This window comes from Myotis myotis, unplaced genomic scaffold (assembly GCF_014108235.1).
Source record: "Myotis myotis isolate mMyoMyo1 unplaced genomic scaffold, mMyoMyo1.p scaffold_m19_p_2, whole genome shotgun sequence".
Lineage (NCBI taxonomy): Eukaryota > Metazoa > Chordata > Mammalia > Chiroptera > Vespertilionidae > Myotis > Myotis myotis.
Genome location: NW_023416324.1, coordinates 36,456,789 through 36,483,875, shown reverse-complemented (window position 1 = coordinate 36,483,875; position 27,087 = coordinate 36,456,789). Strand labels below are relative to the sequence as shown.

Genomic DNA, 27,087 nt, shown 5'->3' with positions numbered 1-27,087 from the left:
GGCGGGGCGGGGAAGGGGCTGGCCCCGGAAGGAGGAGGAAATCCTGAAAAGAAAACAGCAACAAGCTGAGCTGCCTTGACAGAGGGAAACAAAATGGCGGTGCCGAGAGGGAGCCTCCGGGTCAGGGCCCAGCTGGGGCTTCCGCCGCTGCTGCTGCTGACCGTTGCCCTGGCCGGAGGCTCGGGGACCGCCTCGGCCGAAGCGTTTGACTCGGTGTTGGGGGATACGGCGTCTTGCCACCGGGCCTGTCAGTTGACCTACCCCTTGCACACCTACCCCAAGGTAGGGCCCGTCTGAACCGGGCTACCACCCTTCCCTGGCCGTTCGTCTTTCCGCCCTCGCGCTCCTCTGTCGGCTCCGGGGAGCTGGCCGTTGAATCCGCCATTCAGCCGCTGTCTCCCACCTGTGTCGCTCCTGTTTTCCTCCCTAACCCCACTCGCACCGCTCCCGCTGTAATTGCCGGAAGTTTGTGCTGCACCGACCCTGTAGGGGGCCGGGGGATGCGGAGATGAGAAAGAGCTTGCGGGGCAGCAGTGCACTCCAAGCGGGAGGAGGATGCTGCCTGTTCAGACCGACCCCCACCTTCAGGGAGCCGAAGGCACGGCCGGGGCGGGGGCAGAAACGCCAGCCCACAAAGGGTTCCTTCATGAACCGTGTTTACGGAGCACCTCCCCGGGCCGGGAGCGAAGCGTCTGTTCCGGGAGTCAGACGAGCAGACGGTCCCACTATGCCATACATGGTGACTATGGTATGAAACGTGCTCAGCAGCCCGAGGAGTTGTGAGACGCACGGACAGGGCTTTCCAAAGCCTGTGGTAATTACTGTGTGCAAGGCTCTGCCGCTAGGCCTGGGATGGCTTAGGGAAGAAGCAGGTCGATGCATCTGCAGTGAAAGAATTTACCATTCCGTGAAGTGAGTCAAGAAATGAGACCGCCTCTCACGGAGGAAGGGGTCACCCTACTTTCACTGCCCCCCCCCCCCCCCCCCCCCCCCCCCACACACAGGTGCTGTCTTTCCTTAATTCCCTTCTGCTTCTCAAGTTGTTTTTTTCAGCTTCTTGAGAACTCTGTTTACTCAACATTCTAGATTGTGGGGTGAACTCCCTCACCCTTTCCCATATATAATTTGGGTATATGCCCTCCCCACCCCACTGCCTTTATTTGCAAGAGCTTTTGCTGCCAGTGGCTGGTCTTTCTCTTGTTTTCCCTTCGTCTCTATGTTGTTTGCGTGGCGTGGCCAGCCCATTTTGTTTGCGCTCTCGGTCTACAAAGTGACCACGAGGACAGGCCCAGTGACATTAGGATGGTCCTTATTGGCGAGTGTCTTCAGGTCTTTGAAAATGGAAAGTCCTAAATGCTAGCACTTCCCATATGTCTGTTTACATTGCCTGCGGATTATCCGTTTTCAAGACAAAATATGGGAGAGGGTATTATTCTAAAATTTTCAGTCAGAGACTAATATAGCAAGAGAGAGAAGTGAGACATTCTGATTTCCAGACTGAATGTATACTATCGCTAAATTACCTTCTTCTCTTACAGACCTCTCATCTGAGAGGATTGTATGGGGAAACTCATTAATATTGATCTGACCTGGTTTGGCATGGAGACTTATTTTGTATCATTCAACTATTTGGTTTTGGCTTTTATTTCTGAGATTTTCCTAGCAAATTTGCAGTATGAACCAGAATCCTGGGAGAATAACTAAGTAAATTGAAAGGATAAACATTTCTGGAACTTTTAAGTACTTTCATAATATCCACTACTTCCTAAAAAACTGTGTGATCTCTAAGCTATTTTTACTTATTCTTTAAAGTTGTTGTCACCAGGAACTCTAAATCATCTGGCTCCCTGGAAATACTGGACTTAAAGTGTATTAACTGTCTACCTTCTGTTAGCTGGTTTGATGAGAGATTACCCATTATCCCTAATTCTCATGGCTAAGTAGGGTTTTACAATTGAGGAAATTGAGGCTCTGAAAGGTTAAGTGACTTGCCCAAGGTCACATAGCCAATAACTAGTGGAGTAGTGGGAACTAGCCCTAAAACCGGCTATACTGTGCTGCCTTTTATCAAAACGTTCTATTAAAAATACTTTACTTATTTCACTGATTTCTGTTGGCCCTCCTCCCAATTATTGTACTTTGCAGTTCAGGGTAAAAAAGCAGTGTGGCCGAAACCGGTTTGGCTCAGCGGTTAGAGTGTCGGCCTGCGGACTGAAAGGTCCCAGGTTCGATTCCGGTCAAGGGCATGTACCTTGGTTGCGGGCACATCCCCACTGGGGAGTGTGCAGGAGGCAGCTGATCGATATTTCTCTCTCATCGATGCTTCTAAACCTCTATTCCTCTCCCTTCCTCTCTGTAAAAAATCAATAAAATATATTAAAAAAAAAGAAAAAAGCAGTGTGTTATATAAGAAATTAGATGAATTTACAAGCTCACATAGCCTCTCTTGGTCTGGCATTTGTAGCTGGCAGATAGAAATCTTATTTTAATGACTTATTTCCAGAAGTATTTTGTTGTAAGAAAGTAGAATACCTTAACTATTTGTAAGTAATTATTTTTAAATTAAGATATTTTACCCTTTAACTTTCCTTAAAAGTGCAGTTGCATAATTTGCCAGGGTCTAAATACAAGAGACATAAGTTTATATTAATAACAAAGCTGACTAGGTCCAGCCTGGTCATATTTTTTTACAAAGTGTGGGCTCTGGAACCATACGAACCCAGGTTACATCCACAGCTCCACTTTTACTATCTGTGTGTCCTTGCTGATCACATAACTTCGCCTTACGTTGTTTTGTCAGCTATAGAAAAAACCTTCACACCCTGCAGAGCTAGTGTGAGAATTAAAGATAACATATGTGGCATTCTCAGCAACTGCCTAAGTGCTGAATAATAAGAGAATAATTAGTTAGCTTTACTTAGCTCAGGATGTGAAAATGCACATAAAATCTATAAATGTATTATTGAAATTCATTGTAATTATTTAGGTGGTTTTCCATTTGATGGGGAGCACCATTTCCTTATGCTCTAAATCAGAGGAAATATCTATAATAATAAAAGCATAATATGCTAATTAGACCAGACAGCCGAACAACCTTCTGGATGAAGCTGTGGCAGTGGGGCCGAGGCAGAGGCAGTAGGGGCGATCAGGCAGGCAGGCGAACAATTAGGGGCAATGAGGCAGGCAGGCAGAGGGGTTAGGGGTGAACAAGCAGGCAGGCGAGCAGTTAGGGGTGATAAGGCAGGCAGGCAGAAGTGTTAGGGGCAAACAAGCAGGCAGGCAGGTGAGTAGTTAGGAGCCAGTGGTCCCAGATTGCGAGAGTGATCAGGCCTAAACTGGCAGTCAGACATCCCCTGAAGGGTCCCGGATTTCGAGAGAGTGCAGGCTGGGCTGAGGACCCCTCCCACCCATGCATGAATTCGTGCACCAGGCCTCTAGTATTTGGTAAACGCTTGCCAGTCATTTGGGATACAGGGGGCATGAATCATTTACTCAGAGTAATAATATTACCTAGAACATGAAACACGTACTTAGAATAAGGATATGATTCTTCATAATGATTTTTGAGTGCCTACTCTGTGCCAAGTGTTGTATCAGATGTTAAGTGTTAGTTCAGTGCCTGGCACATTATGGGTGCTCATTAAATATATTATTAATGTTATGTCTATTTATTTGTATAGCACAATATTAATGATATTGTGAATATAAAATGTACAACCCTCATATTCAAGATTGACATAATCTTGAAGAAAGATTGTTCCTGTTTTACAAGTAAGGAAACTGAGGCTGAAAGATTAGGTTACTTGCCCAAGGTTATACAAATGGTGGGGCTGAGCTTTAAATCTAGACTGTTTTCACCATGCTATACATGCTCTCTTCTGAAAATGGTACTGGAGCCTGGCCAGAGTGGCTCAGTTGGTTGAGTGTCACACATACCTGTATTTAGGTTTCAATCCCCCAGTGGAGCACTTATGGAAGGTAACCTATGGATGTTTCTCTCTCTCTCTTCCCCTCCCTCTCTCTTCCCCTTCCTTTCCCTAAGCATGTCCTCCGGTGAGGATTAAAAAAAAAAAAAAAAAGGTACTGGAGGGCTTATTGGGTTGGTTTAACAGAAGAAAACATATCTGAAAAGGAAATGGCATTCAGTAAAGCTCTTAACAATGAGCTCATGCTTCCTCTGTGCAATTTAAGGAAATGTGTGGTACTCCAAAGACATGAAAGTTCTTTCATTGTTGTACAAAATCTGCAAAAGCTACTCAGGTATGAAATTTATTTTATTTTCTAAAATTCTTTCAGTTTCATTTTAACAATAAGTGCAACTAGAACTGAGGTCCAGAAATGTGCTGCCTTCAAAGCTTGCTTAATATTAGACTGCAGCCATCTCTCCCTAATGGATTGCTGCTGCCACATAGATTATACTAATCCTCTGCTGGGAAGAAATACTATTTGTATTCCATTGGTTGCAAAGTGGTATATGCACATGCTGTTTCCTTCCTTTTTTTGGTGCCTGGCAGTTTGTACACAGTGGATCACATAGTAAGTTGAGGGGGCTTCCCCACATGTACTGGTTTGTTTCAAATACTATGTGTAGGTCATTGACGGAAAGCCTGTTGAAAACATTGCCATTAGTCTTAACTAAGCAGGTAACATTTTCCAGTAATGAAAAATATATCCTACCTTGAGCTCACACACATATACAATGATGTCTATAACTTGTTTTCTCTTTAAAAACTCTATTATTATGATTAACACTACCATTTATTGAGTACCTTGTATGTCCCAGGCACTGTGCTAGGAATAGCTATTTCCAGCAGTACTGAAGGGATTGGAGATAATTTATAGCTATTATCTCCTTTTATGATGAAAAAAACTGAGTTTTAGATAGGTAAAGTAACTTGTGCTGGGTCACTCACCTAAAAGGTTTCAATCCAGGTCTGGCTAATTCCATTGGCCTTTCCCATATAACGTACTATTGTTCTTGTTTGTATTTTTAGTAAATAAGCCAAGTTTTAAAAATCCTTTTATGTAAGTATTTGTATAGATGTACACCTCACTTTGTGGGGGCCTTTATAGCACTATTGGCCCTGTGAAGCTAATCATGATACTTTTCCTGATAAGCTTAATGATTTGTATAAATATTTATGGGCAGAAGTATGCTATTTGTCCTAAGGTACTTGGTTACTCATTTCTATCTTTGTTAAAGTTCTGATTATGTCGTTGTTATTTTTATTTTCAATCCCCCCACCCCCTACAAAAGAATAGGAAAAGAGTGATTTTACTCACTAGACTTCTTTCTTTGATATCACTTCATAAACAAGAAACTAAAACTTCTTTATATGGGAAAGGTCTTGAGCATTACCTGGCTCCTGTCGTTTTTCTTTCAGTTATAACATTTTTTTATTGGGCAGTTTATAATAAACCTACTAACTTTGCTTTCTTCTGACCTTTTTTCCCTGAGGGAAATACATTTTTTTTTGTAATCCTCCCTGTTCTTGAATTCCCTAGGAAGAGGAGTTGTACGCATGTCAGAGAGGTTGCAGGCTGTTTTCAATTTGTCAGTTTGTGGATGATGGAATTGATTTAAATCGGACCAAATTGGAATGCGAATCTGGTAAGATGCTATGCTAATGACATCAGCAGTCTATAGCATTGATGTTTTCTCTGAGCTGTGTTATACTTTTAATGTATTTTCCTCAGAAAATGAGAAGCATAATGTTTAAACTAGTCATCCAGCATATTTTAATTGTTATGAAGTTAGAGTTTTAGTAGCTGCTGCTAGAAATTTTATGGTCTTTAAATTTCATCTTTTGTTGAGATAGCGTTTATTTTGTACTGTGGATAGGACACCTTTGTTTAAACAAGTATTTGGTTTAGACAAATGCAGTAGTAATTAGCCTTCCCATAATTCATCACTACCTTTTCAAGAGATAGTATAATTTTCCTAAACCTTTCAACCATTGGCTAGTTAGCTTAGCTCCAAGTTTTGTTTTTACTGAATCAGGCCTTTGACTCGGTATTTAATAGTGTATTCTTTTGTGGGCCATGCCAATAAAAGAGGTAACTAGAGTCTTTGTCATCTCTTAAACCACTGTTCTTATTTTTGCTGAAAGAGGTGTTTAATTAAAAAAAACACACAAAAAACCTATAATAAAGATAAAATTGACATTTAACTTTTTAAAGAACTATAATGGAATTTTCTCTTTTCATTACATTACACTGTTTATTCATTGTAGCAGGAGGTGTCTTACTCCTTACCACTATGCCATGACTAACATCCAGCCTCTGTGATATCATAACCTTATTTTTTATGGCTCAGACTCCTAAACTGGCCATCTTTATGTGGCATAATGCTGTTCAGTTTATTATCTAGCATCTTGGAGAAGTATATTACAAATACGTGACCAGGTTGGAAAGAAAAATAAGATTGTTATAATGGTGAAGTGTTCTATCATAAGAAAGATTTGTCTCTGGTAAAAGAAGAGAGTTTATCTGGTAGAGACCCATTTAAATTTAGAATCCTGCTGTAGAACATTTTCTAAGTTCCATTTTCTTAGAATTTAGGGTGTTAAACTAATTCTTCTATTTTTTCCTTGCCAAGGTGGTTGTATTTCCATTTTAGACTTATGGAATTCAATAGTCAGAGAGGTTAAACAGTTAGCCCTAGTCACATAAACAACCAACAAATGATAGAGCCAAAACTTGAGGCTGTTCAATGAGGTTGTCTGTTCAATGTTTTTCCACTGTGTAAACCTTAGCAAGAAGCTCCCCTCTTATAAATATCATCATATAGGAGCTTGAGTGTGTAATTAATAGATTTATACCTGAAATATTTGACTTGTGGGTGATAAAAGATAGAGGTTTTATTAAAATAACTAGAGGCCCAGTGCAGGAAATTCGTGCACTGGTAGGGTCCCTAGTGGCTGCTGGCTGCCGGCCGGGCCCTCCCTCCCTTCCCCTGGCCGGCCCTGCCCCCTGGTCAAACTCCTGGATGACCTCCCAGTTGAGGGGACAACTTGCATACTACGCTTTTATTATATGGGAAAGGATACATTTGCTACTATTACCAAATTTGGAAATGCATATTGATGAAATGTTATCCTATATAATAAAAGGCTAATATGCAAATCAACCAACTGGTGAAACCACCAGTCGCTATGATGTACACTGACCACCAGGAGGCAGATGCTCAATGCAGGAGCTGCACCCTGGTGGTCAGTGCGCTCCCATAGGGGGAGTGCCGCTCAGCCAGAAGCCAGGCTCACAGCTGGCGAATGCAGTGGCAGTAACAGGAGCCTCTCCTGCTTCCGTGGCAGCACTAAGGATGTCCTACTGATAGCTTAGGCCCTAAGCCATCAGTCAGATATCCCTTGAGGGCTCCCTGACTGAGAGAGGGTGCAGGCCGGGCTGAGGGACCCCCCCTGAGTGCACGAATTTCGTGCACCGAGCCCCTAGTCTATATAATAAAAGCCTAAGTGACTGTTATGACGGAATGACCAGAACGGCCGGTTGCTGTGATGTGCACTGACCACCAGGGGGCAGACGCTCAATGCAGGAGCTGCCCCCTGGTGGTCAGTGTGCTCCCATGGGGAACACCGCTCAGCCAGAAGCTGGGCGCATGGCTGGCGAGCGCAGGGTAGTGGTGGGAGCCTCTCCCGCCTCCGCGGTAGCGCTAAGGAGCAGCGAGCAGGTGGGTGGTAAGTATTGAGGGATCCCGAACTGTGAGAGGGTGCAGACGGGGCTGAGCCCCCCCACCCCCCCCCACCCCCCAGTGCACGAATTTCGTGCACCAGGCCTTTAGTTTTAGTGTAATAAATTTCTTCATAAAAATGCCAAATTCCTTTACTTTCTCTCTTTCTGTCTCTTTCTTGTAATTTTATTGTTTTTCTCTTACAGCATGTACAGAAGCATATTCCCAATCTGATGAGCAATATGCTTGCCATCTTGGTTGCCAGAATCAGCTGCCATTTGCTGAATTGAGACAAGAACAAGTATGAGACAAAACTGCCTTTCAAAATTGCCTGCTTGTATTGCACTTACTTGTATTGAAATATTTATCACCCACTTGATCCTATTTTAGTGTTATATTTTAAATTAGTTTTCAGCAAACAAGTTATATATTTGCACATATGCAAATCAATTACATTTTTCTATGATGCTTTACTGTTAAAAGATATGTTCACATACATAATCTCACTTTGTTTTTTCTCGTTGTCTAGTGAAGATTTTATCCCCCTTTTACATATGAAAAAACTGAGGCTGAGGGAAATTGATAGTTCAGTGTCTTTTTTTCATCCCAACTGCAATTACCTTAACTCAGACCATCATCATTTCTCATCTACATTACTAAATTAAATTAACTTCCAAACTATTTTCCCACTTTAACCCCCTCTAGTTTATCTTTTAGTCTGTGTCCAGATATTTACTTTCTGAATGGAAATTTCATCATGTCATACTCCTGTCTTATATATTTCAGTTGCTCCCCATTATATACAGGTTTAAGTCCAAACCACTTATCACAACATGGCTCCTGATTACCTCTCCTATGTCATCTGTTATAATCTCCCACTCCTCATACTCTATACTCCATATATACTGGGGTAATTTTCTAAATTTTATTAACTTTTGCATAGAAAATACAGCCATATGATACAAAACTCAAAAGGTAAAAAGAGTAAATAGTGAAAAGTCTCCTATCCCTATATTTTTCTCCATTAAAGTAGCCAGAGTTACCAGTACAGATATATTTTATGTATATACATGCATTCTTTTTTAAAAATTAAAGTGTACATAGTGAATGTCTACTCTTTTCACTACATATTCCTTTGTATGAACATATCATTTATTTAATAAGCATTCCCTTATTTTTGGAAATGTAGGTTGTTTCTAATCTATCATATAACAATGATATTGCATGTTTTGCACATTTATGAATCAGAACTGGAGGGGAGATTGTGTCAATTAGTGTTAATTCCTATCAGTAGCTTACTATATATGTATTCAGCCCATAAATACTCTCTCACCCTGCCATGTTATCAGATGTCTCACATTGTATGCATATATTCTTTTGACTTTTTTCCTTCTTTTTCATTGATGTTCATTATGGCATGATTTATTTTATTTGAAAGCATTAAAGAATAACTTATCCCTTTCCCTTCTATTTCTTGAGCCTTGTTAGGCCTTATTTAATCAAATCTTAAGATTATCCATATTTGTTGTTGTTTTTTTAATTCTCACCCAAGGATATTTTTTCCGTTGATTTTCAGACAGAGTGGAAGGGAGGGAGGAGAGGGGAGAGAGAGAGAGAGAGAGAAACATTGATATGAGACAGACACATTGATTGGTTGCCTCCCACATGAGCCCCAACTGGGACCAGGGATCAAACCTGCATCCGAGGTATGTGCCCTTGACTGGGAATCGAACCCACGACCCTTCGGTCCAAGGGCTGGGGCTCAAACCACTAAGAAAACCAACCAGAGTAAGAGTCTTCATATTTTTTTATCTGATTCAAAAGCCTTTTATTCTGATACAGGTGACAGGTAGCTTACAAATGTGTTTAGTAGAAATTAAAGGGATTTTTCAGCTTTACCATAGTCAATTTGCATAGATAACTAAGAGTTTGCTTGAGTTCTAATTATAGTAGATTCACTTAATGCTTTATACCCTGTCCTAATAAGGATTTGATTATGTTGCTCTCTTGAATATATATATATATAATGTATTTATTATGACATTTTTTTTTTTAAAGCTCATGTCTCTGATGCCAAAAATGCATCTACTCTTCCCTCTAACTCTGGTACGGTCATTCTGGAGTGGCATGATGGACTCTGCACAGAGCTTCATAACCTCTTCATGGACTTTTTATCTTCAAGCTGATGATGGAAAATTAGTTATATTCCAGGTGACAACTGTTCTTCATATATTCATCTACTAGTAAATACCAGCAACAGTAAATGTATATGTCTCAAATTAATGTCTTGGCATAGAGCCATGCCACTTAAAAATATTTATCATCAAATAATAATTATTTGGCCTAATGAAAACATTGGGCATCATGACACAATGTGACTTACCCTCCCCTCTGCCTATTGGAAGCCTATCTGAAGCCCTCAATCCTTATCTAACAAGCACTCTGAATCTCCTAAATTTTATAGTGGTTAAATTGATAAAATGAAACCTCTAGATATGGGAAATAGGAATAATTAAAATACTTAGAATATAAATAGTGGTATGTATTTATATCCTGTATTTATATTGGAGAAAAGCAATATGATGTAATTTTTAGTTGTTTTTAGTGCTTTTCCTCATAACTCTTACAAGAGAACTTATTGAAGAAGCATATTGCCTCCTAGAGAAGTAACTTTTCTCCTACTTCATTATTTACCATGTGATGTGATAATAATAGTAGTCTTTTTTTAAGTTCTTATGTACTAGGGACTTATGTATTTTATCTTCAGACAACTTCATGAGGTTGTATTATCCCTATTTTATTGATGAGGAAACTGAGTCTAACTTGTTTAAGGTCACCCTGTCAGTAACAAAAATAGGCTTTAGACTCAGGTCACTTTAACTCATAGGCTCATATACCACCCTACAACATTGTCTTCTTTTTAATTCTATAGTTAAATTCCTTAATTTTTTTTTTATTTAATCCTTACCCGAGGAGATGTTTGTATTGATTTTTTTTTTTATTATTAGAGAGAAAGAAACATCAATGTGAGAGAGAAACATCGATCAGTAGCCTCCGGTATGTGCCCCAACTGGGGATCAAACCCGCAACCTTTTGGTGTACAGGACGATGCTCTACCAACTGAGCCACCTGGCCAGGGCAAATTTCTTAAATTTACCAGCCCACAAATTATGTTGTAGTACTGTCTTTCTCTCAGGTATTAATTAAAGGGAACCTTTAATTATTATTACTAAGTGAGTGGCTTACTGTAAAGCTAATATGTGATTTTCTCTCTTTAAATTCAATAAGTTTTGTGTCTTTTTTAAAAATATATTTTTTTAATTGATTTTTTACAGAGAGGAAGGGAGAGGGATAGAGAGTTAGAAACATCGATGAGAGAGAAACATCAACCAGCTGCCTCTTGCACAGCCCTCACTGGGGATGTGCCTGCAACCAAGGTACATGCCCTTGACTGGAATCGAACCTCTGACCCTTCAGTCCGCAGGCTGACACTCTATCCACTGAGCCAAACCGGTTAGGGCAAGTTTTGTGTCTTAAAGCTACTTAAGGTAAAGCATAAATTGACTCCTAGAGTGAAGACCTCATTCATTCCTGATTAGATGTGAGATTAGCTGTTTCTCTCTTTGTGTCAACTTGAGTGTAACTAGGATAAAGAAGCCCCCACTCCAGAGGGTCAGTGCTATATGTAGAGTATGGAGTATTTAGCTATAATTTATGAATTACACTTAGGGAAGAATGGAATGTTTCAGTTGAGAAAAAATAGAGATAATAAGTGTTTAGTCAAATACGTTGGCAGTCTGCTAAATTATTCTTGATCAACTAGAATTAGAAGTTGTTTTTGCAGAGTATGATATTTAATGCAGTATGCTATAATTTGTCCTTTTTTTATTTTTTTTTATGCTGTCAGGAAGTTAAACAATATTTGATGATGCCAAAAGTCTGTGTCTGTTTGCAAGGCACTGGATCTGATGTTTAGGAAGTGTAATTAAAGTATATTGTGGTTAATATGCTTTATTTTTTATGCCATACTTTGTTACTTTTTCTCAATTTGAATGTTTATAGAGATGATGTGTTACAGAACTTGCTACTGAGGAAGGCTTAAAGAGTACAAATGACTTAATTGCTTTCATTATCATTTTAGTCTAAGCCAGAAATCCAGTATGCATCACAGTTGGAACAGGAGCCTACAAATTTGAAAGAATCATCGCTAAGCAAAATGTCCTGTAAGTTTTCTTTTACGCAGCTTGGGATAAAAAACATTAGCAATCAAATCTGGTTGTGTAGAATTGGTTGCATGATTGTTTTTACACTAATAGAATATGAACAAATAATTTCTAAAACAGTGGTTCTCAAATTTTAATGTGCATTAGGATCTGGATAGCTTGTTAAAACAGATTTCTGAGTCCCACCTCCAAAGTTTCCAATTTTCTAGATCTGGGAAAGGACCTGAGAATTTGCATTTCTAACAAGTTGCCAGATTTTGTTGATGCTGCTGGTCTGGGGACCACACTTTGAGAACCAGTATTTTAAAACCATTTAGTTTGCTTTGAAGGATGTTGTGAGTATAAACCAATGAAATATTCTGATACATCCCAATAAACTAACCAAATAGTGAAACTACCCTAAAAGTATGAGCTCCTATTCTATTTTGATTTCCATACTAGAAGTGAATTTTAACCCATGGGGATATAAAACGATCAAGCTAAAGCTGAGTTTACCTTTTAAAATGTACTATCTTCTACCTTACTTTAGATACTGATTTAATTAACTTTCTAATGATTTTGCTGGGTGGATAATGACTGTACATAAGGCCATCTTTAACTTTACATTAGAATAAACCAGATTCCATTATTTAAGCCCACATGTAATTAAATTGAAAGCTTCAATGTCAATGAGAATTTGGAAATAAAATAGGAAATCCTTAATGTAGTAGAATATCTATTTAGTTTTTGATGTACCATAGGAACTTTCATTCATTATTTAATGTATAGATCTAGAAGTAGTCATTTGGGACTATCTTTTGAGTATAAGAGATCAAACATGTGCCTTGTTATTTCACCAGATCTACAAATGAGAAGTTCACAAGCACACAGGAACTTTCTTGAAGATGGAGAAAGTGATGGCTTTTTAAGATGCCTCTCTCTGTATGTATTCCTCTTTATTAATGGGTATAGGAAATACAGTCTGGCTTATATCAGAAAGATATAGTCCTTTTTATTATTTTAAAATTTTATTAGTTGCTCAAAAGTAAAAAAAAAAAAAAATTTACCTTCTCCCTACCAAATGTCTACTTTTGGATATTTTAATTTCTTAAAAAGTAATATGCAGAACAGCATCCAACAGACTGCCAAACTACAGCAGGAAGGCTGGGGAGGGTTGGGGGGCGTGGAGGCGGGGGATAAGAGATCAACCGAAGGACTTGTATGCGTGCATATAAGCATAACCAATGGACACAAGACACTGGGGGTTAGGGGAGGCCGGGGGAAGGTCAAAGGGGGTAAAATAAAAAAAAGGAGACATATGTAATACTCTTTGTAATACTTTAAGCAATAAAACAAAAATGAAAAAAAAGAAAAAAGTAATATGCAGCCCTGGCCAGTGTGACTCAGTTGGTTGGAGCATTGTCCCATGCACCAGAGGTTCACAGGTTTGATTCCCGGTCGGGGCACATGCAGGAGGTAAATGAACAATGTTTCTCTCTCTCTTTTTCTCCCCCTCCCTCCCACCCTTCCTTTCTCTAATATCAATAAACATATTCTAAGGATTTAACAATAAATGAAAGGTGATATCATACTAGTTTAAACCCAAGCAAGTAGTTTTTTTCACAGTATAAAAACTTTCTTGTTAGGATTCCCTGATTTATGTTAAGAAATGTGCTTCTTAAGTATATGTTAATGTTTTGGGGATCAGATTTTTGTTTTTAGCTGCAAGACTACATATAAAGCTGGGGAGGGTAGGTAAGGCTATAGACTAATGAAGGCTTCATGTTCTATGCTAAGGAGGAATATCAACTCTATGCCAAGGCAAGGAAAAGTGGGCAGTTGGGGGAATGGGTATGTTATGTTCTAGGAAGGAATATCAAGCCTTCTGAGGATAAAGAGGGTTTTATCAAATTATGTATGCTTGCACTCCTGCAAGGAGTTATGATATGAGCCCTCCCCCCAAATTTCTCCCACCAATAAAAGAAGAGGAGAAAGAAAGTGGGCTTAACACTTATTGGTAACTATTTACTATGTGTCAAATACCACGCCAAGCCCGAGTAGAACAGTATAGAAGTGGTTGCCCTCACAGTCTCACGCTATGTTCTGTCTCAGGTGTGACACTGCAGTAGTCCAAACTGCATGCTTCCTGTAATTTCTTGTTATAGAAATAGTTTCTTGGTAGGTTTTATCAGATGAGAGTAGGGTCATATTGGAATCTAAATTTTTTTTTTAATTAAATCTTTATTGTTCAGATTATTACAGTTGTTCCTCTTTTTTCCCCCCATAGCTCCCCTCCACCCGGTTCCCACCCCACCCTCTGCCCTTACCCCCGCCACCCACTATTCTCATCCATAGGTGTACAATTTTTGTCCAGTCTCTTCCCACACTCCCCACACCCCTCTTCCCCCCGAGAATAGTCAGTCCACTCCCTTTCTATGCCCCTGATTCTGTTATATTCACTGGTTTATTCTGTTCATCAGATTAGTTATTCACTTGATTTTTAGATTCACTTGTTGATAGATGTGTATTTGTTGTTCATAATTTGTATCTTTACCTTTTTCTTCTTCCTCTTAAAGGATACCTTTCAGCATTTCATATAATACTGGTTTGGTGGTGATGAACTCCTTTAGCTTTTTCTTATCTGTGAAGCTCTTTATCTGACCTTCAATTCTGAATGATAGCTTTGCTGGATAAAGTAATCTTGGTTGTAGGTTCTTGCTATTCATCACTTTGAATATTTCTTGCCACTCCCTTCTGACCTGCATAGTTTCTGTTGAGAAATCAGCTGACAGTCGTATGGGTACTCCCTTGTAGGTAACTAACTTTCTTTCTCTTGCTGCTTTTAAGATTCTCTCTTTGTCTTTTGCTCTTGGCATTTTAATTATGATGTGTCTTGGTGTGGTCCTCTTTGGATTCCTTTTGTTTGGGGTTCTCTGCACTTCCTGGACTTGTAAGTCTATTTCTTTCACCAGGTAAGGGAAGTTTTCTGTCATTATTTCTTCAAATAGGTTTTCAATATCTTGCTCTCTCTCTTCTTCTGGCACCCCCATAATTCGGATGTTGGTACGCATGAAGTTGTTCCAGAGGCTCCTTACATTATCTTCATATTTTTGGATTCTTTTTTCTTTTTGTTTTTCCGGTTGGGTGATTTTTGCTTCTTCGTATTTCAAATCTTTGACTTGATTCTTGCGATCCTCTAATCTGCTGTTGGAACTCTGCATAATATCCTTTATTTCAGTCAGTGTATGCTTAATTTCTAGTTGGTCCTTGTTCATAACCTCAAGGGTCTCACTAGATTTCTTGAGGGTCTCACTAAATTTATCGGCGGTCTCACTAGATTTCTTGAGGGTCTCACTAAATTTTTCGGCGGTTTCTAGAAAATTCTTGAAAACCCTTAAAAGTGTGGTTTTGAACTCTATATCCAGTAATTTGCTTTCCTCCATTTCTGTCATTTGTGACTTGTTTCTTTGTCTCTGCATTTTTTATGCTTCCCTGTGTTGATAGAGTGGCTTTCTGTGTTAGGTGTCCTATAGGGCCCTGTGGCTCAGCCTCCCAATTACCTGAGGTGGACACTCTTGGTGCACCCCTTTGTGGGCTTTGTGCACAGTCTTGTTGTAGTTAAGCCTTGATTGTTGTAGGATCACTGGGAGGAATTGACCTTCAGGCCATTTGGCTGTGAGAATCAGCTGTGTCTGTAGTGGGAGAACTTCTGAGCTGGAGACACCTTTCTGGGGCAAGACTTCCATCAGTGGGGCTTTGGTGCTCACTGAGTCTGCCCCCTGAGTGTGTCCCTTATGGATCTGAGGAGTTGTAATCTGGATGGTCCCACTCTGACCACTGGATACACTGGCTCTTGGATCTCTAAGGAGGTGCTAATTTAGCCTCTGCCTGAGGCTACCCAGCAGGAGCTATGGAGAGATTCCTCTTCTTTGTTTGGGGTTTGGAGGTGCCCAGATGAGGCCCAGCTGTGAAGCAATGCAAGCTGCTGTGGGGCCTTGGACCTTCTTTTGGAAGTTCTGGGTCTCTCTGATTCAGCTGCAGTTTGTTAGGTAATTGTCAGATTGCAAAGGGCCAGGCCTTTCATATGCAAAAGCCTCTGTGCACAGCTTGGGTGGTGTGGGGTCTCAGGGGATCAACAGGGTGGAGCAAGCAGCTATGGCTGCTCCCCAGTCCTACCCTAGAGGCCCCGCGTCTCAGTGTCCCAGTATTCGCTGCAAGCACCTCTGAGAGAAAGCCGCCCTCGAGTTCTGCCCGATGCCAGACAGTCCAGTTTCTCCTGTATGAGTCTGGGTCCCCAGAGACTCACCCGGAACTGTAGTTCAGAGCAGTCGGGAGCTTGAGACTCCCTCCCGATTGAAAAAGACAACCGTGTCCTCAGCTGCCAGCCCTCTCCACGTGCTCCGCTTCCTCAGCTGCCAGCCCTCTCCAAGTGCGCGTGTCCTCAGCTGCCAGCCCTTCCCACGTGCACCACGTCCTCAGTTGCCATCCCTTTCGGCATGTGTCTCCGTACCTCTGCACTTTACTTCTGCACCTCCTCTGAGTCTCAGTGCTTTTCTCTTTCCTTCTAGTTGTAGAATTTCCACTTAGCCAGCCTTCCTGTGGTTCTGGATGATGTCCGTTTTGTCTTTTAGTTGTATTTTTGAAGTGGTTGTGCGAGGCAGCAATTTCAGGTGTTTACCTATGCCGCCATCTTGGTTTCTCCTGTTATATTGGAATCTAAAAATTAATACCTTTTACTGAACAAAAGTCTTTAAAGACTGGGTGAGAAAATAAGGGTTTAACTTGAAAATTTCCCTTCCTTTCATTTCTAAACCTGCTTTTGACCTTGCTTTAAAAAGGACAGTTTTTCTCTCTCGAGTATTTAGGATTTTTGTTGCAATTTGATAGTTTTATGAAAGCTAAATATGATAGTATTCTACATTTTAATAAAAAGAATTATTTTTTAAAAGCTTTTCCCCCCTCAGTGATCTCATTTGACTCTTAGAACAGTGTACCCTGTGATAAGTAGGTAAATCAGAGAGGTGAGTCAGCTACCCCACGGTTATATATCTATTATATTAAAATTCAAATCTAGGTTTTCAAATTCTATATCTTCTACTCATTCTATTCTATCATAGCTGTTTGCTCTTTAAAAGATCATGATTTTTCCATGATTGCATATAGGATCACCTAGCCAGTCAGTGGAATCTGGTCTTCTGACCCTTATGCCAGAGCTTCTTTTTATTATATCACTTGATTGATATGAAGTTGCCCTTAGCCTCCAGAATGGAAATTGGGTTTGATTCTGGTCAAGGGCACATGCCCAGGTTGTGGGCTCGATCCCCAGTAGGAGGTGTGCAGGAGGCAGTGAATAGATTGTTCTCTCTGATCATTGAGGTTTCTATCTCTCCCTTCCTCTCTGAAATCAATAAAAATATATATTTTTTTAAAAGATATTTTAATCAGCCCTAGCTAGTTTGGCTCAGTAAATAGAGCATTGGTCTGTGGACTGAAGGGTCCTGGGTTTGATTCTGGTCAAGGGCACATGCCCAGGTTTCGGGCTTGATCCCCAGTAGGGGGTGTGCAGGAAGCAGCCGATTGATGATTCTCTCTCATCATTAATGTTTCTATCTCTCCCTCTCCCTTCCTCTCTAAAATCAGTAAAAAAATACTATTTTTTTAAAAAGATATTTTCATCAGCTCAGTCGGCATGGCTCAGTTGGTTGAACTTTGTCCCATGAACCAGGGTCATCCCATGAACCAGGAGGTCATGGTTCGATTTCCAAACAGGACACTTGCCTGGGTTTCAGGCTTGATCCCCAGTAGTGGGCATGCAGGAGGCAGCCAATCAATGTTTCTATCTCTCTCTCATTCTCCCTTTCTCTCTCTGAAATCAATAAAAACATTTTTAAAAAATATTTTAATCATAAGAAAGATGTAATTTTATCTTTACTAAGATGTGCTGTAATGGGTGCAGAATACTTCATAATAGATATACTGTTATAAATTGAATTGTAAGTAAATTATGGCAGATCAAATATTTGAAATGCTCTAGAGAAGCTAACTTCTGGAAGCCTGTTGTGAATCCCTTTATGAAACATGATAATTTCATAATTTACCTATTCTATACCTTAATTCTGAGATAATTGGGTTTTCTTAAAGCTAGTATCATCATAATAACTTGCAAAATAATACATATAAAATTTTATAGCAGTGTCTAATTTATAGGACACTTTCATTTTTCTTATCTCATTTAGAATTTAAAATTACCCTTGACAATAATTTTTTAATTTTATACATTTAACAAAAAGCCAGTATGTCTGATTTTTTTTTTTAAGCTGCAAAAGTGATGCAGCCATGTTACAGAAACTTGAGAAATGGAGGGAAGGGTTTCATACTATAATATCTATTTTTTTCTTAAATTTTTTTTAAAATTTAATTTTAATTTATTTTTTAATCCTCACCTGAGGATATTTTTCCATGGATTTTTAGAGAGTGTAGAAGAGTAAAGGAAAGACAGAGAGAAATATCAATGTGAGAGAAACACATGGATTGGTTGCCTCCTGCATAAGCCCCAGCCAGGTCTGGGGAGGAGCCTGCAACCCAGGTAGGTGCCCTTGACCAGAATTGAACCAGAGACCCTTCGTTCCCCAGGCCGACGGTCTATCCACTGAGCCAAACCAGGCAGGGCCCCTAATATCTATTATAATAGTTCCTTCTATGAGTATGTTTTTTTAAAATAGTTTTAAAGGTCGTAACCGTAAAGCTTTAATTAGATTATTAAACTAAGTACTTAACCTTGATTGCCTTTAATTATTAAGAATCTCCTCTTTCTTATATTATGAAATTTTAACATGACTAATTGTTGATATTTCTTTCTTTCTTTTTTTTCAGTAACTCTGGGTGGATTTTAACCACAACTCTTGTCCTCTCGGTGATGGTATTACTCTGGATTTGTTGTGCAACTGTTGCTACAGCTGTGGAGCAGTATGTTCCCTCTGAGGTAGATTTAATTCTAATACACCATTTGAAGACTGTGCCATATGATTAATCATTTTAAATGCCTATTTTTTTAAAAACTGAAAAAACAAGGCCTCTCTACTAATAGAATGAGAGAAGATTTGGTGGTTTCAGTCACATACCTGGGGGTTGGCACACATGAAAATTACAGGTTTGCAGCACAAGAATCACTGTTCCAGTTTTCTGTAAAGCTAACTACCGTAGTTACATACATGTTGGCTAGTTTAAAGTGTTTCTCTCCCTGGTTCTTTGAGACTTTTCAGAACCTGTTGACATCAGTTTCTAAGGTGATATTTAAGAAAGAAGTCTTGTATAACCACTTAGCATTTTAAACTAATTGCCACAAATTTTAAAGAGTAATTGCTGCTTTAGAAGCAGCAAGGCCAGAGCGTTTGATTTTGAGTTCTTTTGTTCTGGAATCTAACCCTGAAAGAGAGAGAAAACTATTATGACTTCCTTGATAATGAAAATTTAATTGACCCAAGATACTTGACTTTTAAGGTAAAGGAGTTATATTTTGGAAAAGTCTATAATTTGATTATTCAATTTAGCTTTGAAGGACAGAATTATTTATATAATAAATATGGGCTAACTCAACTCCAAATGAAATAAACTTTAGTTCTCTTGTGCCTCGAAAGTGCAATAGAAAAAAAGTGAAAAGAAGAAAGGAGGAAAGTTAAAATAGAATCTAATAAGTAGTTGGCATGTGCCTAGCATGCTGCTTGAACAGTTTTATCTTAACAGACTATAAAGATACGTTTTAATATATGGTTTATGCATGAATAACTATGATTTATGTTTTATATTTTTAAGATATGTGATACAAGCAGCTAGAAATTGGAACAGGATAATGTTGATAACTAACACATATCGTTCTGTAAATTTTATAAAGTATTTTCATATATCTTACATATCCAGCAGTACTCTATAGTATGTTCTATTATCTACTTTATAGATGGCTTAGCAGGCTTACAAAGCCAGTTAACCTTCCTGGGATTGCACAGCAGTGAAAGTATTGAGGCTGGAATTAGCTCTTATCTTTTGATTCACAACTCCTGTGTTTTTCCTGTTACCATCTTTCCTATGGCTGATAAGGATTTTAAGTGGTACAAATAATAAATGTTTAAAGTGTTAAGGAAAGCAGACACCATGTGCTGGATTGTCAGATAAGGCTTTTAGATAATGTGGATCCTTTTTTTTTTTTTTTTTTTTTTTTTTAAATATATTTTATTGATTTTTTACAGAGAGGAAGGGAGAGAGATAGAGAGTTAGAAACATCGATGAGAGAGAAACATCGATCAGCTGCCTCCTGCACATCTCCTACTGGGGATATGCCCGCAACCCAGGTACATGCCCTTGACCGGAATCGAACCTGGGACCCCTCAGTCCGCAGGCCGACGCTCTATCCACTGAGCCAAACCGGTTTCGGCATAATGTGGATCTTGATCTAAACTTTGAAGTATGGGTAGATATGAATTAGCAGAGAAGAGGGTAGACAATTTTCCCAGGTACAGACAAGAATAAGCTAATTATCAGGGAAGTACTGTAAGGAACTACCTTGATTAAAATAATTTAAATTAGGAGAATAAACCAAATGGATAAAATTAAACAGGATCAGGAATTAAAGTATTAGAGATTGTGTAAATTTCTGTAAAACTCATCTGCTTATGATAGGAGTATACTAATGACATCTTCTTGCTCCATTATTTGTGTTATTTTTAGTGCTGATGTCCATATTTTAGTCATTTCATTATTTCTGATAAAATGAAATTACCCATCTTACATAGGATGTTCGTTGCCTGTTACCCCATGCACTCTAAATCCTATGGCAAAAAAGCTACAAAACCATAATAATAAGTCTTTGTTGACCTACCCACCATGTAGCCCTTTATTCCTTCCTTTTTACATCATTAGTTCCTTCTCCTTACCCCTAGGTTAAAAAAAAGAAAGAAAAAGATACACATAGAGATTGGTCTGATTATTGCCAAGAAAGACTGAATGGCTGGCATCAGGTGAAATTTACCTTGATAAATCCACCACAACCTGGATTCTGGTCCCCAGGCCTACTGACTAAATTGAACATTTTCTATCCAAATAGTTTTAAATGGACATTTCATTGTTTTCCTCTCTTACCTCTTTACCTATGGAAGCCATCTCCTATTCTGGTGTTTAGACATATCAATGCCTCTCATTGTGGTTTTGGTTATATCTTATAGATTTGAGGAAATTTCCTTTCAGAGACTTGATCTTTTCCTTTTAGATGTTGTCTCTGCTGTGATAAATTTTATTTTGATTGTATAGCTTTAATTCTGTGAGAAATTCTCTCCCCTTATTTTCAAATTCTTTGGGGAACAACTCACTTTTCCCACGTATGCCCCTTAGATTCCTGTGATCATAGAGCAGGGGTCCTCAAACTTTTTAAACAGGGGGCCAGTTCACTGTCCCTCAGACCATTGGAGGGCCAGACTATAGTTTAAAAAAAACTATGAACAAATTCCTATGCACACTGCACATATCTTATTTTGAAGTAAAAAAACAAAACGGGAACAAATACAATATTTGTATTTGCATGTGGCCCGCGGGCCATAGTTTGAGGACCCCTGTCATAGAGTCTAAAGAATCAACACCCATATAGAGTTCTCTTGGCACCTGTTACATTTCCTACAAATATCTGCCTTGCAGTTACTTTCTTGCTCCTCTCTAGAGCTCTTCTTCCTATACTTAACAATTAAAATTATGGCTGTAACCTCAAGGAGCTAGACTTTTCTAAGAAGATACATTTTCTAGAAAAATGTGTGGAAAACAGCCATTTGGAATCATTCATTTTAGGCTTTACTTTGTATGTGAAACCACACTTTGGCTAGGTATTGATGTTGTGTTCAACCATATATCCTATCCTATATAATAAAAGTCTAATATGCAAATCGACTGAATGGCGGAACAGACAGCAATGGGGGGCAGGGCCAGCCACTCACTGGCTAGTGCCATTCCCTGATTGGCCTGCGGGTCACCTCCTGCAGAGGGAGGCCAGACGGCGACTTAGGCCTGTCAGTTGGACATCCAACAAGGGCTCCTAGTCTGCAAAAGGGCACAGGCTGGACATTCTCCCCCCCCCCCCCCCCGAGTGTATGAATTTTCATGCACCAGGCCTCTAGTTTTATTATAAAAATACTGTATACTTAGGGTAGAAATTTGTGAAGTACATATAAAGAAGCAGAAATCACTCATCCTATCATACAGAACTATTGTTATGTTGTCATTAGAATGGATTTATTTTTAGTATAAATAATTTTTAATACATATTAAGGTTTTGTTTCTTGTTTAAAAATATTGTAGTATAAGTATTCCTTCTCTGGTGTTTTCTTTGTTTACTGTAAAAATAACTGAGAACTTAGCATTAGAAAGTTATTTGGATTTTCTTGGCCAAAAGCTACCTATTTTAAACTTTACTTTCTTTATAAAGCCTTTTCATTGATTTTTTTTATTAGAACATAAATTGTTTCTGACCCCTCTCCATAGTAACATGAGACTCCATTTTAACTATCCTATATAATAAAAGGCTAATATGCAAATTGACCAAACAGCAGAACGACCAGTCACTATGAGGCGCACTGACCACCAGGGGCAGATGCTCAACACAGGAGGAGCGCCTCTCAGCCAGAAGCCGGGCTCACTGCTGGCGAGTGCAACAGTGGTTGTGGGAGCCTCTCCCGCTTCTGCAGCAGCACTAAGGATAGCCGGCAGTTGGACATCCCCAGAGGGCTCTCAGACTGCGAGAGAGCACAGGTTGGGCCCAGGGACCTTCGGAGTGCATGGCACCAGGCCTCTAGTACAAGTACAAGTATAACTCATCTGTGAGCAGTATTATTTAGATTGTGTTATGTTATTTACATATATGATCCTGTGTGCTTATAGGAAATCATAAGCCTGCTGGGAGAATGTGTGTCTCTTAAGTACAGACCTAGTATCTTGGAGCTTAAACATCCTATATAATAAACGGCTAATATGCAAATCAACCAAACAGCGGAACGACTGGTCGCTATGACATGCACTGACCACCAGGGGGCAGATGCTCAATGCAGGAGCTGCCCCCTGGTGGTCAGTGTGCTCCCACAGGAGTGTTGCTCAGCCAGAATCCAGGCTCACGGCTGGCAAGCGCGTGAGGGGTCCCGGACTGCGAGAGGGCACAGGCTGGGCTGAGGAACCATTCCCCACCCCTGCTTCTAGTGCACAAATTTCGTGCAACATGCCTCTGGTGAAATAAAAAAGCTTTCTTTTCAGTCACTACAAACAAAGCTTAAAATGGTTGTAATAGATATCTGGAATGTGGTCTTAGAAATTTATGAACAGCTTTATTTTTCTTATTTAGGAAAGCTCTGAGATAATTTATTTTTAACCTGCTTTGCACATAATTAGATATTCATCATATATCATTTGATTGTAATGGCCAAAAAGAGTTGGCAAAGAATTTCATTTCCTTTGTTAATCTTAAAGCAGTGTCATTTTGAGTGACTTGATGCATAAAGATTTTGATCTTCTTTTCTCCACATTTTTTCCTCTGTTTTTTCACATTTGTGATGTCATTTTTGAAACTTAATGGGATGACACTTTCTCTTGTTGAGTTATCTATTTAAAATAATAAAGAGTTGTCATTCCATAGTGGTCCTTGTCAGGCAGATCACACAACATATAAGGACAGGGGTTAGCAGTTTTGGATATCCCTTTTTAGAGATCAGGCAGCCTCAGAACGTTGTTATAGCAACAGATGTTGATACACATCAGGGGTGGAGAACATTTGCTTTCGCAAAGTCATTTAGTCTGGCCCTGCCAAGGCATTAGGGGTGAGTTAATTAAATGTTTGAGGAAATATAGCTGACGAATTTTTTAAGTTGATAATTTTGTGTGGCCCTGGAATGATGCTATAAATATCCCAATGGCCCTTGGCAGAAAAAAGGTTGCCCACCCCAGCTATACGTGCTGCCTCATTGTTATCTCTTTATATGTATGCTGCCTTTTTTTTTGTCAAAACCATGATCATCTGATTTCATGTATTCAGTTATTAGAAAACTCCTAATAACATTAATGTTACTGAATCACATATATATGGCTAACTTATTATGTGTCAGACCCTGTTCAAGGGATTAAAGGTACAATGAAGAATAAGATCAAGAAGGAACAAAGTTTAAGGCTTCTAAGGGTCAGGAAGTAGGGTGAAACATGTCTTAAACTATAATAAACATTATTTTCTTCCTCTTAAAAAATAAAAAAGACTAAGAATGTTGCCATTTAGAAGCTTTAAGTCTCATAAAAGAGTCAATCAGAAAACAATATAAATACCATAGCTTTTTAATCCAAATTCTGTTAAGAAACTGAGTTTTAGAAAAGATTTAAGTAAATAACTTATCAAAGATTACATAACTGATTAGTGGCAGAGCCAGGCCTAAAGCTCAAATACATATTTACTAAATTAAAAATATTTTTTTAATTAAAAATTTTTAACTTTTAGAAGTAATACATTAACATAAATTAAATCTTCCTCTTCCTCACTTCTGAGATAAACTACATCCAATAGGTTTTTTTAAAATATGTTTTTACTGATTCAGAGAGGAAGGGAGAGGGAGAGAGAAATATCAAAGATGAGAGAGAATCATTGATCGGCTGCTTTCTGCACATCCCTTACTGGGGATCGAGCCTGCAACCTAGGCATGTGCCCTGACTGGGAATTGAACCTTGATTTCCTGGTTCATAGGTCAACACTCAATCACAGCCACACCAACTGGGCTATAGTCAATAGTTTAAAATTTTTTCCAAGTAGTTAACATTTTTTAAATTTTAACTTTTGGTTTTGTTTTATTTTGTTTTGTTTTGTTTTGCCAGCTTTAGACATTATCTAATGTCTTCTTACTGGGATGAGGAATTAAGTGGTTCCCTTTATACTATCTCCCATCTCACCTCCATCTCTTTACTTGCTTTTATGTTGATGTTTGAAATCATTCTCACAGTTCTTGGTTGCTCTTTCAAGGTCTTTAAATGTTATTAGGTAGACTTTTTCTTTCACAGTGCCCCAGAGCAGATTATCACATGTTAATTCTGGGTTTTAAGGAGGCCACACAATATCACATCCATGTCCAGTCCATCAACCACTGAATCTGTCTGGAGGGTATTCTCTTAATGGAAAAATATAAAGTACTGGGTCATGTCCTTGTTGCCTTGAACAGTAGTCAGCAAACCATATCGGAAACATGAAACAAGGAAGCAATCATCATGGCAATTATTTTTTGAATATTTTTATTACCCCAGAAAGAAAACTCATACTCATTCGTAGCCACTCCCCATTTTTTCCCAAGCACCACCACCACCACACCACCACCCCAGCCATAGGCAACCAATACGTGGTCTCTGATGGTTGTCCTCTTTCACTTAGCATGATGTTTTCTTTTTTTTTTTTTTTAATTAAATCTTTATTGTTCAGGTTATTACATTTGTTCCTCTTTTTTCCCCCCCATAACTCCCCTCCTCCCAGTTCCCGCCCCACCCTCCGCCCTCACTCCCCACCCACTGTCCTCATCCATAGGTGCACGATTTTTGTCCAGTCTCTTCCGGCATCTCCCACACCCCTTTCCCCCCCAAGAATAGTCAAGCATGATGTTTTCAAGGTTCATCCATGTTGTAGCACATATCAGTATTGATGGATACTTAAAATCTTAAAAGTGCTCTTTATTCAAATGCACCTTTCCAATACTAAGTATTTTCATGTGGTTCTTGCTCTATAATCAGTCACTTATCCTCTCAGTAAAGTCAGCACTTCAGTGTTTCACTCATGACACAGAGATGTATTGCTGTACGAGTTAACAACAAATCTATCCTCTTTCTTAGTAAATACTTTTTATTTAGCTTTTCTGCATTTAGGAAATAACCTACATCTAAATAGACTTACTTTCAAAAGATGTTAGACATAATTGTTATACTCCAGTGAGTTTTATGACATTTGCAGTGAATATTTTATGCTTTAATTCTTTTGTTGTTTTACTATTTTCTTGGATATGATAATTTAAGGAGCTTTGATATGTTTGTGAAGACCTTTCAGTGTTAAAATGTTTCATGTAAATTCATTGTTCTCACAGCCTTTTAAAATAGCACATATTTTCCAAATATATTAAGTTAAAACATTTAGTAGCAGAGAAACTTATTCCAAATCATTAGACAAGGTGGTCAGAGAACTAAGATCTTGAAGGAATGGATCACTTAAAAAGTCAAATATCCCAAATAAGTGCTCTTGGTATGACCACACTAACTCAATTTAAACCTGAGCAGTTTTTCTTGATCTCTGTTGTTATGCTTCTAAATATTTTAACTTGGGACATGTGGAAAAGTTTTCTTTGCCATTACTGGCAGCTGAGTCACCTATCTGTAACACTTTGAGTAAAAGCATTCTTCATTCTTGAGGACATTTATAGAATTTTATTTTATTTTTTTTTTTACAAAATACCCATAGATTAAATTGTTATTGAAGACTTACTTAGTGAAGTTTCTAATTATCCAAATTCTAATATGCATTGATTTTCTCTTGCAGAAGCTGAGTATCTATGGCGACTTGGAATTTGTGAATGAACAAAAACTAAACAGATATCCAGCTTCTTCTCTTGTGGTTGTTAGATCTCAAATGGAAGATCATGAAGAAGCAGGGCCCCTACCCACGAAAGTGAATCTTGCTCATTCAGAAATTTAAACTTTCTCTTTTTTTTTTTTTATTAAGAAAAGTGTAATAGCTATCTAAATATTCATTTCTCATAGAGCTTTTAAAATTGGTTTCATTGGATATAGGGCTTAAAAATCACTATAAAATGAAAATAAATTTACCCAAATCTGAGAAGACTATATTTGCTGTAATTTTTTTCTAGTAATTTAAGAGATGGATATTTGGGATTGTATTATTATTTTAATATCTGTAGCTTCTTTATTATTTGCATTGTTTTTGTTTTCCTATTTAGCCACATTCTATGAGCTGATCATTGTTTTTCCCCACCTCTCACCATGATACCATCAATCACTTTAGTGATTAAATTGAATATTCAGTAGGATATGATGCTTCTGCTCAGAAATGGCCCACAACCTGTAATTTGAAATTTAGCAGGAAATGCCCTTACACTACATTTTCAATTGTATTGAACTGAAATCATTAAAATTTTATTTGAATAA

At 38.7% G+C, this 27,087-nt stretch overlaps 1 protein-coding gene across 3 annotated transcripts; it reads left to right on the top strand.

Annotated features, from left to right (window-relative positions):
• Positions 1 to 39: 39 nt before the first annotated feature.
• Positions 40 to 27,087, top strand: TMEM59 (transmembrane protein 59). Of its 3 annotated transcripts, none has more exons than XM_036351715.1 (8): positions 40 to 282; positions 5,506 to 5,611; positions 7,894 to 7,988; positions 9,746 to 9,898; positions 11,829 to 11,910; positions 12,750 to 12,831; positions 18,763 to 18,871; positions 26,462 to 27,087. In XM_036351715.1, exons 1-8 carry the CDS (start codon positions 94 to 96, stop codon positions 26,615 to 26,617), a joined length of 972 nt encoding a protein of 323 aa, XP_036207608.1. In that variant the 5' UTR covers positions 40 to 93; the 3' UTR covers positions 26,618 to 27,087. The 3 variants fall into 3 exon arrangements, with proteins under 3 accessions (XP_036207608.1, XP_036207610.1, XP_036207609.1); XM_036351716.1 differs by lacking the exon at positions 40 to 282 and adding an exon at positions 4,072 to 4,260; XM_036351717.1 differs by lacking the exons at positions 40 to 282; positions 7,894 to 7,988 and adding an exon at positions 4,066 to 4,260.

What these genes read in the sequence shown, in the direction of transcription:
- TMEM59 (XM_036351715.1), top strand. Translation starts at nt 94, where the DNA reads ATGGCGGTGCCGAGAGGGAGCCTCCGGGTCAGGGCCCAGCTGGGGCTT. An exon ending in CAAATTGGAATGCGAATCTG is followed by an intron (nt 5,612 to 7,893) that starts GTAAGATGCTAT and finishes TTTCTCTTACAG; the next exon opens with CATGTACAGAAGCATATTCC. An exon ending in TTTTTAAGATGCCTCTCTCT is followed by an intron (nt 12,832 to 18,762) that starts GTATGTATTCCT and finishes CTTTTTTTTCAG; the next exon opens with TAACTCTGGGTGGATTTTAA.